This window comes from Schistocerca cancellata, chromosome 7, assembly GCF_023864275.1.
Source record: "Schistocerca cancellata isolate TAMUIC-IGC-003103 chromosome 7, iqSchCanc2.1, whole genome shotgun sequence".
Classification (NCBI taxonomy): Eukaryota; Metazoa; Arthropoda; class Insecta; order Orthoptera; family Acrididae; genus Schistocerca; species Schistocerca cancellata.
This window is the reverse complement of record NC_064632.1, coordinates 90,767,402-90,787,125: the sequence shown is the minus strand read 5'-3', so window position 1 is coordinate 90,787,125 and position 19,724 is coordinate 90,767,402. Positions and strand designations below refer to the sequence as shown.

Sequence of the window (19,724 nt, the reverse complement as noted above, 5' to 3'; positions counted from 1 at the left end):
ATATGAGCTTCTATTAGAGTATTGGTCTGAAACAAGTAGCTACTTCAAATTTCCATGAATATCTATTTTAGAACTACTCACCTGATGATCAGAAATTAGAAGCCTAGTGCAAGTGGCTAATTATAAAAGATCAAAGTAAATTAGATGTGAATACAAGAAATGCCTGACAGACTTTCTGCATCTCCAGGTCACTTAACAGCTGAAGGTTAATCAGGGACAAATGTTTGTAAAACGTAACACATAATTTTGAGTCCAAATCTGGACTACAGTACATTTTGAAGTATGATAAATGTTCATCATATACCTTTACATTTGATCCAAAGGTTATCGTAATGAACCAGTAATAGAATAAGGCATTTATACGCGTCCCAGTGAAACTATACCAACGTTAATGAAATTAAAGAAACATGTTGAAGTAAAGGAAGACTATGCTAATGTAATAAGATCAGTTGACACACAAATTTCATCAGATTCAGGGGAATTATTTGTTGAGTGACATGTATATGTCATTAAGAAAGAAAGAACGAATTACTTGGAAGACTGTATAGAGTCACGGACTTGCCAGTCAAATTACTTCTAATTGTTCCTTAAATGTCTGTTTTGTTTTTGCTTTTTTGTTTTGTTTTTCAAATTAAGAAGATTCTTGTTACAGTGCAGCTACTTCATAAAATAGTATTTAAAAATTGTAGGCTGCTTCTCAAAATTAAACAAAAAGATATTGAGATCAACTGCATTACTGGTTATGTACTTCGCAAGCAACACACCACTTTTACCTGCATAAATAAGACATCAAAATCAAGTTGTATAAAACGCTATGTGTATAAAATAAGAAATAACACTGTGCTACTTGTATCTTTAAGTTGCTGTCTTTATATTTTTTTGCTATCAAAAATTGTACTTCAAAGGCTGTTCTTCTTGTAATGTTGCAGAGTTATCTGCAAGTGGTTGAAGATTTTATAAATACACATTTATAGCACTTCACAAAACAGTCAAGTTTCATTCCATGAATACATTTTTGTACAACACACAAAAATATTAAATTAGGAACTGCAATTATTCCTGAAGTGTCCAATACATAGGTAAACAATATGTATTATTCCAGACAAAAGAAAGTTTCATACTTCATGTTTACAATACAATAAGACAGACAGCTTTGTAAGCATTCTTCTGGCAGAAACCAATGTAGAAATACTTGCCTCCAAAATATTCAGTGAAGGTAATATCTAATGTCTTACGTTTGTAATTTAAAATACGTCAAAAAACATAGAAATTAGATAAGACTATTGTTTCCATTGAATGCACAGCATACATCAAAAAGACATCAAGTATTTCTCTTTCACTTTTTCACTTTAGAGCACCAGGAAGCAAACAACAACAAACAATGTACAAAAAGAAAAAATTAAAATTGGTTACTGCTGGAACAACAATATCACAGCAGCTGATGCCTCATCCTCAATAATTTTATTTTGGGAAACGGAAATGTATGAACTGTCTGAATCATCCAAGACAGGATAAAACAAATATTTTTTTTAAAATTCAGTGATTACAAGCAGCTCAGCAGTCACACTATAACAACATTGCCACTCTCTTATTTGTTACAAAAAATAATTGTGATAAGATCAGACACACTAATGTAGTTTTGACTTCCCATTTACAAACAGTTAAGGCTGCTACTACTACCATCATCAAACCAATGCTTGGGAACATTTTTCCGTATCACTGAATGTGTATACAGTAATGTGCTGTACCATGCACTGGCAACATGTGGGAAGTAAAATTCACGTTACATAGAAATGAGATGCTACTGAAAAATATCCAACAAATAAGTTTCCTAAATGCTTTTAAATTATGTTTCCAACAGACTGTATAATACTGAAACTGTTGTTAAAAGTATTTTTCATATGCAGCATGGCATTCCACTGACTGCCGCTCCTCAGAAACAAAAGATTGTTAGAAGAAACAGCTCAAAATTAAATATACAATTTGAAGCTTGGAAACAATTCTTTCTTACTAGTACAATGAACAACTTCAAAAGGATATAATGGTTTTGTAAAAGTGAGGTGCACTAAAAGATGATAAAATCCATTCACTGTAGAGATGCAAAACTTTACTTCTTCACAAATATGCTGGTCAAATAATGAATAGATAATCAAAAAGATAAAAAAAATAGTTTCAGGAAGAGATATCACAAATTCTTTATGCATCTTGCGGATAATAATGGAGAGAACAAAAGCAGTAATTTAAACTAGTGCTGACTGTGAAAGCAATGCAAGATGTGACTGTAACGAAACTAAATTTATGGATTTCAAAAGAGTTTCATCTTACTTTATTCACACACCTTGGCTTTTAGCACAAAACTGAAATATTTGTAACTATCTTTACATTTCATAAAATATTGAGCAAGCACTAATTTAAACTACATAAATAATGTACAATAATTTAAAATAAATTACAATTTTATGTAACAGGTATGAGAAAGCCTACTCTGTTGAGTATTCGTCCTGTGTAATTAAAACACAATTCATTTATAAATGAATAGCATGAAGAGCTTTTTTTTTTTTTTTTACTGAATAAGACAACTACAACTATGTTATTTATTACATATGAAAATCTGAATATCTAAAATCAATGATTTTCAGATTATTCCAATGGTGTTGGAGATCGTGTTCAGAAAACCCTTATCCAATAATGAACACTACCAGAACTGAACACCAACATACCTCTTTCCTTGGAGGAGTCTATTTGCATTGCACAATTTCTCCAAACTAATCTATAATAAAGTAGTGTCAATATTACAATTTCTACATAGTCATGCACAGACTATGAACACCTTGAAATAGAAATTTATCTGAATACTTTATTTTTATGTCCACATTAAAATTTATTTTAAATAATGTGTTGGCCACCTGTCAGAAAGAAACGACACTTCAACAAGAATGGCACACACAGCTTTAGGAGTGCCTCAGTGTCACACGAACACTCTTACTTCGGCCTCGCCTCGCCTCACCTCACCTCACAGTGCGCACTATCACTGACTCACAGCTGGAGATTTCTTGTCCGAGTCCTGGCTGGACGGCGTGTTGCCCTGAGGTGGGACACCGGGTCCCCTATCGGCCACAGGTCCGCCCACTCCAGGCCCACCTACTGGCCCTCCTCCCCCCCACGAATTAGGGCCCCCCGTCATAGGCGAGTCCGAGAAGCCGTGGTTGTCGTGGTCCAGGGAGTTGGCCGCATCGTACTGTGTGTTCTCCAGCCGTGTTATGAGCCTCTCGTCCTCATCCCCGAACTCGCCACCCATCAGTGATGGTTCGCCAACAACCATTACGTCCTGAAATGAAATACAAAAGCATCTCAGTTGAGAGAAAAGATGGTAACTGCAGAACAAAGTCATTCACATACTCTGTGTTTGTGACAGGCAACCACTTATCTTTCTTATGCACAACAATTTTTCCGTGAACAAGATTCAGGTACAAGCAGAGTTCAACACTAGCAAAGGTGGAATGAGATCCAGACTATGGTACATACACAATACCTTACATGCAAAAATGTGTGACACACCCTCGTATCATTCTCGACTCTAGCCTTACTATTAACAAAACCTACTTCATCAGGAAAAAAAGCCACTTGTGAGATGCCCAACATCGCAGTTGCTATGCATGTTTGCACAGTAACCACTACATTGGCACTTAAAACAAACAGTTACAAGATGGATTGTGTATGGTGGCAAAATCCAATATCTGGTCCCACAATATAACACCCACTATCTTGTGATGTGATTCAGTATGGATACTATTTGGATCATTGCCCCAACTTCAGCACCTCGGGCCTTTGTTAGTCAAAACCAGTCATTCACCTGACATGAATCTATGTTACTTCATCTGATACTGCCTAATACATTTTCTTCCACCAACTCCCTCCTCCACTACATCCTGCCATTACCTTCCCATTCTATTATGGTTAGTTAAAAGTTTCCATTTTTTCCTCTTTTGCAAGTTTCTATTTTCCTTGTATTTTTGTTCCTTTTTGATGCTTTCTGCCCTATTTGCTTCTACTTTCTTTTTTTCTGTCACTGATCCACTCTATCTCACTTATATTTCTAGTCCTATATTATATATCTTTCTTTCAGCTTCTTCATTTTAGTATAATTTATTTAGTTATTGTTACGAGCTAGATTCAACCAGTTAGTCATATATTTATTTTTATTCAGAGAAATTGTTGTCACTGGCTTCCTTAAATGATAAAAATTTGAATGGGGCACTTCTTTATCTGATATTGAGTGAAGCAGACATATTTATAACCACAGAGAATATTTTGCAAACAATAACCATAAACAAACATTTCTAAAACAAAAATAACTATAAAAACTGCAGAGTCCAAAAAAGTCATCTCGGCTAAATTATTCACTGATCATTCATATCCTTTTGTGTTCATAAGAGAGGGGTAGCAATCACGTAGTATTAGCCACACAGCATATTTTTACAAGAAAGTCAAGTTCCAATAAAAGTATGCTATAGCTTTTAGGCTCATAACAAGTCAGTACAGGACAAATTACATAATAATGGAGGTACTCAGGGAACTTAAGTGGGAGTCTTTGGGGGAAAGCCAATGTCATTCTTATGAAACGTTGTTGGTTAAACTTACAGAACTGGCATCTGATGAACAACTGAAAAATTCTGCTGTATCCATCTCATTTAGAAACCACAAGAACAAGATGAGAGAGATTAGAACAAACACGGAGAGACACAGTCTGCTGTTTTTTTACAGAAGTTTGAAATATGGCACGTACTTCAATGCGCGATGCTTTTAAAAATTTCCACAACAAAATTCGGTCTCAAAATCTGGCAGAAATTCCAAAGAGATTCTGATCATACATAAAGCACACCGGTGCCAAGACACAATCAATACCTTCACTACGCAATAACAACGGTGAAGTCACTGATGACAGTGCCACAAAAGCAGAGTTATTAAACATGGTTTTCCGAAACTCCTCCACCAAAGGAGACGAAGTAAATATTCCTGAATTCCAGTCAAGAACAACTGCCAAGATGAGAAACATAGAAGTAGATATCCTCGGAGTAACGAAGCAGCTTAAATCGCTTAATAAAGGCAAGGCCACACTACGCGAAAAAAGGGCGAGTTGTATTTCGCAGGAGCGATGCTTTCTAAAGCCGTGCTGGTGCATGGTCAGCAACTTCTCTGTCTCAAGGAAATTCATTACATTCGAACTGAGAATATGTTCAAGAATCCTGCAACAAACCGATGTTAAGGACACTGGTCTGTAATTTTGAGGTTCCGTCCTCCTACCCTTCTTATATACAGGTGTCACCTGCACTTTTTTCCAGTCGCTCGGGACTTTACGTTGGGCAAGAGATTCGCGATAAATGCAAGCTAAGTAAGGAGTCAATGCAGTAGAGTACTCTGTTAAAACCGAACTGGAATCCCATCAGGACCTGGCGATTTATTTATTTTAAACCCATTCAGCTGCTTCACAACCCCAGGGATGTCTATCACTATGTCCCCCACATGGGAATCTGTACGAGACTCAGACAGCGGTATGTTTGTACGATCCTCCTGCATGAAAGATTTCTCAAATGCTAAATTTAAAATTTCAGCTTTCGTTTTGCTGTCTTGCGTTGCCAGGCCAGACTGATCAGTGAGTGACTGGATGGAAGCCTTCGACCTGCTTACCGATTTTATGTAAGACCAGAATTTCCTTCGGTTTTCAGCAAAATCTTTTGCTAAGGTATGCTTGTTCCATCCAAGCTCACCCACATTCTCCTTTCTGACCTCCTTCCCTTACCCTGAGTCCTTCGTCTTCTGCTTTTAAGCCCACTACCATCTTCCTATCTTCATACGAAGAAGCTACGTCAGCACTACCTCTTTTAGCAACCCTACACACACACACACACACACACACACACACACACACACACACACACACACACAAGTGAAAACAATAAGTATGAAAATTTACAATGTCTGTGGGAATATGTGTGGCTTGGCTTACTAACAATCTTTAGTAAAATGCATCATCACGAAAGAAAAAAACATAATACCGAGTTAAAAATTCAACCAAGTTAAAAATTCAAGATTAAACAAGTTTATTTTTTATTTTTTTATTTTTATTTTTTTTAATGGTATTCTTATTTCACTTGTCATGTTAATTTTTGGTTTGCTAAAGTGAATAAACTCACATTTCAAGATCAAACCTATGCAACAAAATACAGATAGTTTCAAAAAGAATATACACATTAAAGAGTATTATGTTGTCAAAACTATCAAATACTGCCCCACGGCTGAGTTATTGGATGAATGAATAAACTGCCAAGTTTATATTCATTGACCCTAGAAGACAGTTGTCTTGATTGTTGTCACATGTTGCAAAATGGCTGCTACTCAGCACAAATCATTCTGTGTTCTCGAGTTTTCTCAGGTTGACATACCTGTGGTACCAAACTGATCCTCCAAATGGATGGAACATTCACACATGGTATCAATAGTTTATAGGATGTGAATGTAAAGGAAAGAACCCTTGCCACCCATGTTTCCAACAAAAATATCGCACAAATTAAAATGGCAAGTTCTACAAAATCAATTTGGTGCATTTTAAGATGTCAGTTAGTTATAAAGTTGTAAAAGTTATAGCTTTTACACACTCTACATCATAACAACAAACATATGGCCGTCAAGCTTCAGAATGCTACTGACGGTAATAAAACTTTTGCACAATGCATAGTTTTCAGTGATCAAGCACCTTCCCACATTAGTGAGAAGTAAACAAACATAGTGTACAAATTTGGGGCCAACAGAACCCACGTGCACACACTCAACATGTACAAGGTTCACCCAAAGTCAATGTGGTCTGCCCAGTACCCCATTCACCTGTTTGCAGCCCATTCTCCTTTAGTGGAAACATGGTTACCACTCACCAGTGTCTTAGTATGTTACAAAATTGGTTGTTAGCAAGGCTGAATGAGGACAATTTCATTTTTCAACAAGATGGGGCACCCCCTCACTGGAGGTACCAATTGCGTGAATATCTGAACGATACTCTACCTAGCAGCTGGATTGGTTGTCAGACAGGCAGTGACTTCTCAGCTGGCCTCCAAGTTCGCCAATTTAATGCCCTCTGACTTCTTCTTGTGGCACTTTACTAAGAACAATGTTGATGCACCAATACTACCACAAAATCTAGAAAAGCTGAAGAACTGGATCCATACTGCCATAACATCAGTGATAATGGACATTCTTGCCCAAGTATGGGACGAATTTGAGTATCTATGCTATATTGATCAAGTCACTGTTGGAGGACATATTAACATCAGTAATCTAACTTTAGGGATCTGTAAATATGTGTCCCAAGTTTCACAGTTGTATGTCTTACAATTTATTAAATATATGCATTCAAAAAATGTATATTCCTTTTGAAACACCCTGTAATATATCATTTTCACATCATCCTAATCTTCTGCTTTTCTAGAATGCTCACCTGTGATGCTAAAGAGAAATTTGGTCCAGGTGAGCGTTTCTTGTTGGGCGCAGGAGGAGCATTGTTGGCAGCACCTCCAGACTGGGAACCTTTCCGTTTCCGCCTCTTGTTTGCTGGTCGTTGTGACTCTGCGTGCAAGGAAAAAGTTAATAAGTATTCAAATTTGAAAATACATATGATAATCATGTATTATATTTTACTTGACAATATGAATGAGAAATGCAATCAGACAGTTCTCATGTAATGGCTGAAGCTGGGTTAAACACTGAAAAAACAGATTAACTCAGAACCATGTTCCCTCAAAAATAACAAGAAACTAGTTGGTTGTTGAATATGAACTGAGATTTAAATCAAACATATTACGAGATTCTCCATTTGTGAACTAAAGGTTGACACAGTTCAGATCAGATCATTTTGAGGGAAGACTATTTGTAGATGGTGCTCTATGCGCGGTTGCAGTTCAATGGCTGAAAGACTTCTTTTACTGCTGGAAAAGATAATATCGACAGAGAGCTAGTTAGAGATGGAGCTGGACAAACAGCAATGCAATTTCCTCAGCCACTCACTCATTACCTTAGATAATCTACAGACATCACACGAAAGTTGTTTAGATAACCTCTCTCTCTCTCTCTCTCTCTCTCTCTCTCTCTCTCTCTCTCTCTCTCTCTCTCTCTCTCTTTTTAACATGGGTCACAGATAAACTCTAGGATTATACATCCATGGAGACAGCAGAGTGAAAATATCACAAAATGAAAGAGAAGGTGGAAAGCTTCAGAGGAACGCAGAGGAAACAGATTGCATAAGGAAGGAGAGAAATAAAGTAAGGCTGAAATTTCCCACTGAACTTTTCTGAGAAGTTTTAACTGTTAAGTGATGTGTTGCTAGACCACTGATATCTGGCATTCATAGGTTAGTGGATCATCAACTGAGTTACCTGCCTCAAGAATCGAGATTTAACCTACAAGTGCCTCTATACCCATTTCTCAAAACTCCAGGCTATCATCCTGAATATGTAGAACTAGCACACCTGTGAGCAGGAATATGGCAGTTTCTTACTTTGTAAGTGTGTGCAAGGAAACAAAATGCTCTGGCAAATGTACAATATCTTGCCGGAGTTTGAAAGCCCCAATTTCAGTCTTTTGTAAGTGGTGGTGTAACAACTGACAACAATGATGGAAATTCCTGGAGGGTGCAACATGTTAAATAAGGAAAGGCAATAATTCACAGGGTGCACACTGAAGTGTGGAACACAGAAAAACATAACAGAAAACAGCTTTCACACTAGCTTTCAAGTAATAGCTATCTTTCTAGCCTAAGTACAAACATTCACACTCACAAACATTCACACTCACAACCACGCAGACACCCAAATCCACATGGCTTGAGTCTTGCCGTGCCTAAAGGAATGTTCGTTTGGGTATCTGTGTGGTTGTGTGCGTGAATGAGTGTACTAGGGCTAGAAAAGGAGCTAATGCTAGTGTGAATAGCATAATTACAAAGATACAACATTCTGAAGTAACAGCCTTAGCACCACTATTGGAAATCAATAAACTGTGCAGATGACAAGTGTGTAAACTAAGTGCAGTGCTGACATATTGATTGGTAATCACTATTTCTTCATGATGCTCCTTACTTATAGCTACTTAGAAATATCACAGTGACAGCAGTATATGCTAATGAGCACAGGCCAAGGTAAAGATTACTGATAGTTACAAACTGCTGTTCCCTCCTTCCTCACAAGCAGCTTCTAATCAAATTGCATGCCTAAGGAGTAGTGTCTCTGTGCAACAACTGGATTTGTGAATTCCTGCCAGGAATGTCATAGCTCATAGTAACTGGCAAAAAGTCGCTGATTAAAAAAGAAGTTATGTCTGGCATTCCCCAAGGAAGTGTTATAGATCCTCTGATGTTCCTAATCTGTATAAAGGATTTAGGAGACAATCTGAGCATCCCTCTTAGATGGTTTGCAGATGATACTGTCATTTACCATACAGTAAGGTTATCAGCAAATTGAAACCAATTGCAAAATGATTTAAACAAAATATCTGTACGGTGCAAAAAGTGGCAATTGACTCTAAATAAGGAAAAGTGTGAGGTCAAACACATGAGTACTAAAAGGAACCGGTTACTTTTCAGTTATGTTTTCAGAAATTACCACAACCAGTAACCTTTCTAAATAGATGTTTTTCAGTAAACCATGGCCAGTTTTGAGCTGCCTAGTAGCTCATCATCAAATGGTGCATATACACATTCAGTGCTTTTTTGTTATAGCTTTGTGACGCTTGTTCTCTAAACGAGAGCGGTGCCACGGGGTTACCTTAAATATCAAAAAGACAAAATGAATGGTTGTCATCAGGAACCGAGATAAAATTCAGAGCACGCTTGTAGTCAATAATGATGGGATCGAATGGGTTCCATCATATAAATATTTGGGGTGTCATATCAACAATAAGTGGGACTTCTCTCAAGATATTCGCTGCAAAATTGAACATCCCAGAAGTTATTTCCAGAAAATGAGGCAACTCGCCCTTTTTTCACATGATATCTTGCAAACCATGGATGAAGGGTATCAGTCGGATGCCATATTCCTTGACCTCCGGAAAGCGTTTGACTCGGTGCCCCACTGCAAACTCCTAACTAAGGCACGAGCATATGGGATTGATTCCCAAGTATGTGAGTGGCTCGTAGACTTCTTAAGTAATAGAACTCAGTACGTTATCCTCGATGGTGAGTGTTCATCGGAGGTGAGTGTATCATCTGGAGTGCCCCAGGGAAGTGTGGTAGGTCCGCTGTTGTTTTCTATCTGCATAAATGATCTTTGGGATAGGGTGGATAGCAATGTGCGGCTGTCTGCTGATGATGCTGTGGTGTACAGGAAGGTGTCGTCGTTGAGTGACTGTAGGAGGATACAAGATGACTTGGACAGAATTTGTGATTGGTGTAAAGAATGGCAGCTAACTCTAAATATAGAAAAATGTAAATTAATGCAGATGAATAGGAAAAAGAATCCCGTAATTTTGAATACTCCATTAGTAGTGTAGCGCTTGACACAGTCACGTCGATTAAATATTTGGGCTTAACATTGCAGAGTGATATGAAGTGGGACCCTTAATGGCAGTTGTGGGGAAGGCAGATAGTCGTCTTCGGTTCATTGGTAGAATTTTGGGAAGATGTGGTTCATCTGTAAAGGAGACCGCTTATAAAACACTAATATGACCTACTCTTGAGTACTGCTCGAGCGTTTGGGATTCCTATCAGGTCGGATTGAGGGAGGACATAGAATCAATTCAGAGGCGGGCTGCTAGATTTGTTACTGGTAGGTTTGATCATCACGCGAGTGTTACGGAAATGCTTCAGGAACTCGGGTGGGAGTCTCTAGAGGAAAGGAGGAGTTCTTTTCGTGAATCGCTACTGAGGAAATTTAGAGAAGCAGCATTTGAGGCTGACTGCAGTACAATTTTACTGCCGCCAACTTATATTTCGCAGAAAGACCACAAAGATAAGAGAGATTAGGGTTCATACAGAGGCATATAGGCAGTTATTTTTCCCTCGTTCTGTTTGGGAGTGGAACAGGGAGAGAAGATGCTAGTTGTGGTACGAGGTACCCTCCGCCATGCACCGTATGGTGGATTGCGGAGTATGGATGTAGATGTAGATGTAGATGTAGATGTAAGTGTGAATTGCACAGTAGTCATGTAGATATAGACTGCCAATTTAGTTGCTTTACAGTAAGTACCTACCTCCCATTTTGTCACCCTACATGGTTCATTTTTCAACTCCATAATGATAGGTTAACATGAGTATAAATTTTATGTGGGCAAGGTAAATTTATCTTTATAACAAAATGTGGAAGTTGAGCAGAGACTGGTATGAAAAATTAACAGAATCTAAAACTACCAAAGAAAGGTGCCACTTTCCCAAAAAAGTAGAGAAATGACTGAAAGCCACAAAAATTTCGAAATACATTTTTAAAAAAAGGACTTGGGACATAAAATGCACCAAATACACATATGGACAACAATCAGCAACAGCTGGACTGCAACAGATGAGTCTGGACTGTTTGACCTGCTCTTTACTGTCCTTTTAGATCTACACTATCTTCTTCCTCAGATCTGGAAAATGAACTGTTGATTCAGAGTGCACTGTATCATTTTTTTCTACTCTTTACATTATTTCCTAAAAGAGAGCTTTGAAGTTAATTTAATGAAGTATTTATATCTTTAAATTTTCTAATTCTTAATACAAGTTAATATAGTAACTACATACTGTCTATTGCAAATCAATTAAAAAGAAAAGAAACAAACGAGAATCTCAGCAGGCGAATGTTGTTAACAGATTTGTATCTTCACACAAATAAAACTCTATGTGTGTGTGTGTGTGTGTGTGTGTGTGTGTGTGTGTGTGTGTGTGTTAGTTCACAGTCCAGAAACCTGAGTGGTTGATTATAACACAAACTTTCATTTAGCTTTATGAGACTTGTTTACTTTTATGCACGACATTGCTCATGAGAAAGATAGATTACATAACAGGTACAGATGAAAATCACAAGGAAAAACTTACTCTTGGCGAATGTAAGTAATGACAACTAATTTCAAATTTTACACACATGGAGCACCCACTTGAAGAGAAAACTGTGAAACAATCACTAAAAACTTCATGCTTACATGTGTCAAGTTCATACAGCACCCTTTGAGAAAGTCACAGAGTACATTGTGAGAGCACAGGCAAGCACTGGAAGTAGGAAATATGAGATATAAAATAATTTTCATTTTTTCCCCATATTTCTTTGCTCTGTCTTCATAATGGACCATCAACATATCAAGAAATGAAGTACCAATACTTCACTCTACATAATTTGTATCACAACAATTATGGAAAGGATGACACGTTCAGTTGCAGACAGGAAAAAAAAAAGAAGATGCACAATAAGCTTTTAGCCAAAGCCTTCTTCAGAAAAGAAAACAAACACACACTTTCATACAAGCCAGCATACCTCACCCACACGCAGAATGTGCCTGCTTGTGTGAATGTGTTTGTGCTTTCTTTTCTGAAGAAGGCTTTGGCCTACAGCTTAGTGTGTAACAGACTTCTTGTTGTGCCTGTCTGCAGCTCAGCACGAGTAGCAATCTATCCTTCTCATATTCCAGACTGGACTTTCCATTGTTTAATCTGTATCAGAGGTTTATATTACACACGACTTAAAATAAGTGCCTTGTGACATCCATTGACCAGAAACCACTGTGTTGTTAACTGCACAACACAGCTGATGTTGCACACCCTCAGAGAAACCAGCCAAGATGAATCTACCTCTCTTACCCGGCGGGGCAACCATCCTCTGCCACTTCTGGAAGAGTGTGGTCTTGAGACAGTCTCGCGGACTGAGCGCATAAGCTTTGTGCCGCGACATCAGCTCCTGCATGGGCTCCAAGATCACACATAGCTGTAACACATACAAATTACTGTGTACATGTGCCTATGGGGCTTTAATCCTTGCACAATTCGATCATTATGTGTTATGATACATAAAATACATTACACAGTTGATATCTAACAAAAAAAATGAAGTTCATCATAACAACTGGCCAAGGAACACATTTTGGGCATATTCTGACATTTCCACAATTAACTTACTTTTGCTTGCTGAGCAAAACAAATCAGAAATGAAGCAGTGTGGCAAAATTCTCTTACAAATTAATTATTTTTCACACAGTGTTAAACTAATATGAAAATAAGAAAAAGATGGACACAGAGACAGTCTATCCAAAATCTTTTCTACATCTAAGGTTTCAGCAAACTAAACTCAGAACAGTACTACAACTACACAGTTATTATCTTTCTACTCTTGGTTCTTGTTTTCCTTCTTATCCTTCATCTTCTAGAACTTTTAGTAAATGAACTGCAAAACTGCAAGGCAATGTTACCTTCGCTAAATTTTTTGAATTAAATTCACTCTTCACAAACTTCAGAAACATGCCTTGTGCTTTGTCCACCTAGTCTTTTCTTCTTTTGAATGAGAATGATGCATTATATTTGGCTATTTCCAAGATACCTGCATGTCTCATCTGGCAACATTACTTCAACAGATACATTATCTCCAAGAATGTAAAGCATCTGCTGTTCGCTTTAACGATGCTAAGAGATTATTATTATTATTATTATTATTATTATTATTACTGCTGTTAAGTAGAGCAAAGATTAATCCATGATAATCAAATTGCTTTATTTATGAAGCAGCAGTGGAACAAATACAACAGGTTATCAGTGTGCCAATGATTACAATCAGACTTGCAGATCAGTATAGATCACTGCAGTGTACTTTCATTCTGAATCAAATCACTGTCATTCTGGAGAATAATATCAAGAGGTTACAAATCTTAAGTAGTTACCGTCACACAGAGACAGAAAACCATTTAAATCCATGCAACCAATAGTACTTATATACTTACCCTGAGGTAGTTGAGCGTTGAATTTGTGATGCCCTGCCGTGTGATGTTCTTCGATAGCTGGTCCAGCATTCCCGGGTCCTGCTGGGAGTGCATTCCAACTACAGTTCGAGGCACCAGTTCACGATGTGTCCGCACAGCGAAATGCCACGACTTGATGCGCATCAAGTCGTCAAACGTGAACTCCAGGATGAGTCTGCCTTCCGTGCACACCTGTACAGCAACCGGTGCCTACTCAACAATAAATTACCTGCCATCAATGGAATGCTCCACATCATACTGGCAGCAGAAAACCTTCAACCAACGTGATTCAACCTGGTACAATTATAGAATTCACCTAGATGTAGTGAATGGCTAGTGGCGAATAGCCAATATGCCCGAAAATCAACTGTCAGGTGAATTCTACAAACAATAACCATGAAAGCCTGCATGATTTAATATGGTGCACTTTATTTGAATTTAAAAATCCTGATGTACTGTCAATAGTTGTTATGCCCTTCTCTGTAATAAAATACTGTGTAAACTTTAAGACTATCTACAGATATTAGCTCACAGCTTGTTGCAAATGCAGATGTCACATCAAAAAGGTATGTTTCAAGTAAAAAAAAAAGTCTGAAGTGCATAACTGAATACAGATGCTGTTCATTATGGACTGTCTGTTACTGTGACTACAACTGTCTGGTGGCCAACAAAAAAAGCTTAATACTCAGAAACTAAATGAATTGGACAGAATCTTAGTTACAACACTCACCTATTACTCAGTGTTTAGCACACATTATGCCAATGTACTTCTACAACATGAAAAATTGTAATCTACTCCATTTATTTCCTAGCAATATTTATGGGGAAGTGGGAGGGAGGTGTGATGCAGTAAGGCCTTCAGGTTTCTATTTCAGTGTCTACATTATCTAGCATGTAGCATCAACTGAAGAGACTAATCATCTGTCTTTACCATTATAACACTATCATCTTTATCACTAATTCTACAACATAATTTGTTCATTTATCTTCCATTGTATGCCTTCACACCATATCCATCTGTTTAGAAATTATGTCTTACAGTATATCAGAGCACATGTGCATGCTCTCTGTTTTCTCTTTATTGATTACCTGCCATGAAATCTGTAAAACTGAGTGGTCACTGGCAGTAAAAACATTCTGGCGACAAGCAGTTTTCAGCTGGAGACCTTGCAGCACAGAAACTTGCTGCACTGTTGTCCAGTAACTGGGAGTTCACAATTCTAAAGGTGGGAACTCACCCTTCAATGATTCTCCCCCCCCCCCCCCTTCCTACTAAGCCTCTGCCACATCTTCCAATATCCCCCCCCCCCCTACTGCCCCATACCCTTCACATCTTATGGCTCTTTTTTCCTTGTTTATTTTCATATTTTGGCATGTCTTTTTCTATTTCTTCTTTTTTAAAATCAATATTCTGCTCTTTTGAATGCTTGTAATGAGCCCCTGATTCACTGACTATTTTTTCTCCAATGCCACCTCATGCCCTTTGTATCATGAAAATAATGTTAGTATTGCCTGGCACATTTCAACGAACAATTGTTAAATGCTTTATTTTCCCAAGTTAATTAAGAAAAAAGATTGTGAAACTTGACAAATTATGTGAAAAGACTGGCAGTAATTATGGAATTTTTGACCCATCACAGCATATTCATTAACACTGATGTAGAGATTGTACAGTGATGAACTGATACTAAAAGATTATTTTGCAAGTGCAAATAAGGAAGAGCTTCATGATGAGATTACATTTCTTTTGGTGACCGTAGATATGGTGCTGCAATACATACGGCATGTAGGAGTAGAAATTAAGTGTTAACAAATATTTTTGACACTTCTTAAACCTTCGAGCTCAAAGCTGAAACTTTTAATGGTATACGCAATCAACAAACAACAATCATCATCATCAGCTTTTAACCATACCCATATGCCTGAGTGTGAACAGTTCCTTCCGTCTTTGCTTGTCTAGGGCTCTTACATGGTGCTTGTCTTGGGAGACTAATGAAGGCTAAGGGTACGAAGCCTTACAGAAATGTCTCCGCAGCATTAAGGCTTAGCAACCCAACAGGAGGGTAATTGCATCTGCTTTTGAAAGTAAAAAGACCCTCAAAAATCTTAAATGCTATCAACAAATAATTTCATTAAAATATCAGAGACTGTCTGTCATTACCTAAACCTGAATAACATTTCCATATTTAAAAACAGTTTTCAAAAATTTTCTCATATCATATACTGTTACACTTGAGTTTCAGCAAATGATTCTCTCTAATATTACAGAAAAAAACAACATAAAATCTTTATTAGCCAGGCATCAAAATCAGGATATATGTATCACATATCTAATAATGTACCTTTGTGAACATTGGTTTCCCATGGTGCGTCACCATTGTGCACTGATCGCAGTCCAGAGTAATACTTGTATTGTGGAAGGACTCCTTAGGATGTTTCAAATTATAATACAGCTCTGTCACACCACCTTCAAAGATACTCCGAAAGTATCTTGGTATAAGTGTCCTTCCTATAGCTGAAACACAAAGTTTACTTTCAGTCAGCTATAAGTAACTCATAGGCACCCATGAAAAAACCTTCAACTCACAGTGTTTAATCTTACTGGCAATGAATAAATACAATGACATCAATAACAACATCTATCAACTTCTTCCTGCATATGCAGTATTTTTTCATAGTCATGAAATGATATATGAGAACATGAACAAAATCTATGTGCTAGTATATTTTTGTACTTTTTTTTGACATCCCACAAATCCTGCTGTAGATATACTTACTGTATCTCTTGGGCCCATCCTCTAAACAAAATGTTAGCGTGAGCGTGGCATCGTCTTCAAAAAACTCAGTGGCAAAGGCATCCCACCAGAGATTATCACTCTCCTGTTGAGAAGAAGAAAAGACACTACATTAATACCCATAACTTACATCAAACAATGCAAATGTGGCAGTACTGTGCGCATTCCTATATCAGTTAGATAATAACTACAAATCTACATTTAAGTGTGCCAGCCACAAAGGAAATTATTAGAATGGCCTCGAAGGAAGCAAGATACAAGCCAGGAAAGTTTCAGAAATGTTAATATCTCATATAGAAAATACATTAGCATTTTACACATTTGTAAAGATTTCTAATGCATTCTTCAGTCTAGTTCTTTTCCAGTCAACAACTGAAAATTTGACTAACATAAAATTTACATGGGACTGAACATCCAACCACATTTAGCATAGTTACCTCTTGAAGGAACCGTTCTTATATTTGTCAAGTGAAAGTATTGCCACTGAGCTTATAACTGGTGTTATGCACTCCACTGGCGCATCATCTATCACACTGTGGTAAATACAGTATTTTTTATGTCCATGTGAACAGTAATTACATGATCTTTCTGTCTTTTGTTGAAGGAAGAAGATTACAATTGTAAGAGTCAGGTAACAAAGAAACCTCAACAGGAAAATCAGAGTCATCACACTGCAACTGGTGTATGTCAAATTTCTGTTGCACTGCATCACACTTATGACACGTAAATGACGATACATATTATTCTACTGGTACTTGACAAACCTCCCGGCAGCAGGTTTACATGAAATTGTAGTAACTTCATAATTATATTTTTACATAAAATTAAACAACATGAAATACGCAGTATCTGTTGACAGCACTCTTGGGAATAACAGTATCTTAAATAATATCCACAAATAGGTAAAAATCAATATACTCTTCATGTTGACAGGATGTTAAATCTTAACTTTTCTTCATTTCAAACATTTTGCATGCTGGTTCTTACATACACAATGTAACAGCAAGGACAGATTAATAATTTCCTAGGTCCCAATTAATTCTGCAATGAAGCCATCTCCAATTGAAGAACTTGTGTGTATATACTCAAAAATATTCAAACCAACTACATAACAAGTTAAGAACTGGAAGTACCTTTAACACTGTGCAGTCAGTCGGTGTCAGATGTATTTTTGTATGTACAAAAGGCAAAAGGATGAGACAGTTATGTAGTTTGCATCCTGTGTCACTTAGGATCTATTGAAGAAATATTAACATATCACTTCTTGTGTAAAATTATTATAACACTATGTGAAGGCCTTGCTTGGTTCCAACTTCCATGTAGAAACTATAGTCTTTAGTCAAACTACGATCTTTTGTCAATTGGTGATCCATCAGTTTGTTAGCTGTCAAGTCCGGTGCTACATATCACCAGCTCCCTAACAACAAAATTCACCCTGCTGGAAGGGAGAACCTTATAAAGATGAGCACTTTCAGCCAGCAGTGAAAACCACAGGAAACCAGGTGCACAGAGCACACATGAAGCTGGCAAATAACGAATGCAGACCCAGGTTCTGAGATGACCCCATCTGCACTATGTTGAGGCTCTTGGCTTGCACTACACTCATACTGGAATACTTATGTTAGCAAGATAGCTTTATCTCCCTGCATCTTATGAGACACTGTGGAAGATGGTTGAGCATTACCGCTACTGCAAACCTCCAGTCAGTGTGTCACCAACAGTCTTGTGGCACTGCGTAGCTCACAGGCATCACTGCGGATGAATGCTGTGCAGTCTACAAGAATGATCTGGTCACAGCCCAGAAGGGATGTCACTGTGTTACAGCATGCATATGTAGGTAATTCTAATATATGCCTAAGTATTGCCTGGCACAGTCTTTAGTCAGCATTGTCACCTCAGCCTCTGTGGCCACTGGGCACTGTTATTTACAATATATCACACTCTCTTCTGTGATAAAATTATGGTTTACACTTAAAGAACAGCAGTCTCTGTCACCTGAGAAAACAAAAACACTATCACCACTACCTCACGTTCATCGAACAACAGCTGCAGAACGTTGCCTTTGTGTTGACAATCAGGCACAGTCTTACATCAACAGCACGGGGATCTTTGCTCCTTCATACAAACAAAATAATGATGCCATTCTCCTGCTCACAATGCACCAAAACAGGTCACGAATTTCAACGTTTTGGAAATACAGTCCCCCCTCCCAACCTTTTCCCGAAAGTTGATCACCTTCTCTATTTTGCAACTCTGATAACTCACTTGTTTTACTTGACAGAGTAGTGAATGAAAGGTATATAGGCAACTCTTCAGTCCTGTCATGAAACAACTTCACCAATATGTGTCACGTTGCATCAAGAACATAGTTATAGCAACGTGACTCTACCGTTAACTTAATTTTTCGTGCAGCTTGCTCGAATCTATGAGACAGGATACTCCCAGCATTTCATGACAAACAAGAGTAATTCTTGTCTCAGAACAAAATGCCAAGGTATCAGTTCCAAACATTCATGACAGCTAGTTCTGAAAATGGAACTTGAAAACACTCTTCCTCAAACATGGGTAGTAACTGTGACGAAGTAATTCTGCATGCAGCAAATTCTGTAGTTATTTCCAGAAACATTTGATGGAGTTGTGGTCGTGGCTTAAGCGTAGGCTATCCCACCATTTCCATCCTATTTCCTTGCAAAGCTTGGAGAAGTACTTTCAACCAGCCTGAGTCAAAAATCAATAGAGATATTTTCTTGAAATGTAGGCAAATCACTTCAGTTCCCTGTTACTGTGTTTTCTGGTACTGGTCATATAGTATGACCAACACTGGGCAATGAACTGAGTAGTACCACAAAGTCCCGACGATGATCCACAGCACAGAAATACAGTGAGTTTATTGCATCTCTGAAGTGCTCTTCCAATCATTGCTTTACAGAATGTGTATGAAAGCTAGATTTGTTGTCTCCCTACAAGTGCATTCGC

At 37.7% G+C, this 19,724-nt stretch overlaps 1 protein-coding gene across 6 annotated transcripts in view; it reads right to left on the bottom strand.

The window, feature by feature from the left end:
- Window positions 1–844: 844 nt before the first annotated feature.
- Window positions 845–19,724, bottom strand: part of LOC126092392 (LIM domain-binding protein 2) — an 846,950-nt gene continuing 828,070 nt past the window's right edge. For 3 of the 6 annotated variants that reach the window (XM_049907960.1, XM_049907963.1, XM_049907966.1), the window contains exons 5-10: window positions 16,731–16,833; window positions 16,296–16,468; window positions 13,936–14,163; window positions 12,797–12,929; window positions 7,490–7,617; window positions 845–3,328 (exon numbers count right to left, since the gene is read on the bottom strand). In XM_049907960.1, coding sequence (XP_049763917.1) covers window positions 3,029–3,328; window positions 7,490–7,617; window positions 12,797–12,929; window positions 13,936–14,163; window positions 16,296–16,468; window positions 16,731–16,833 — 1,065 coding nt within the window. In that variant the 3' untranslated portion in view covers window positions 845–3,028. The remainder of the gene's footprint in view (window positions 3,329–7,489; window positions 7,618–12,796; window positions 12,930–13,935; window positions 14,164–16,295; window positions 16,469–16,730; window positions 16,834–19,724) is intronic. The other 3 variants (XM_049907962.1, XM_049907961.1, XM_049907965.1) reach the window with 3 other exon arrangements.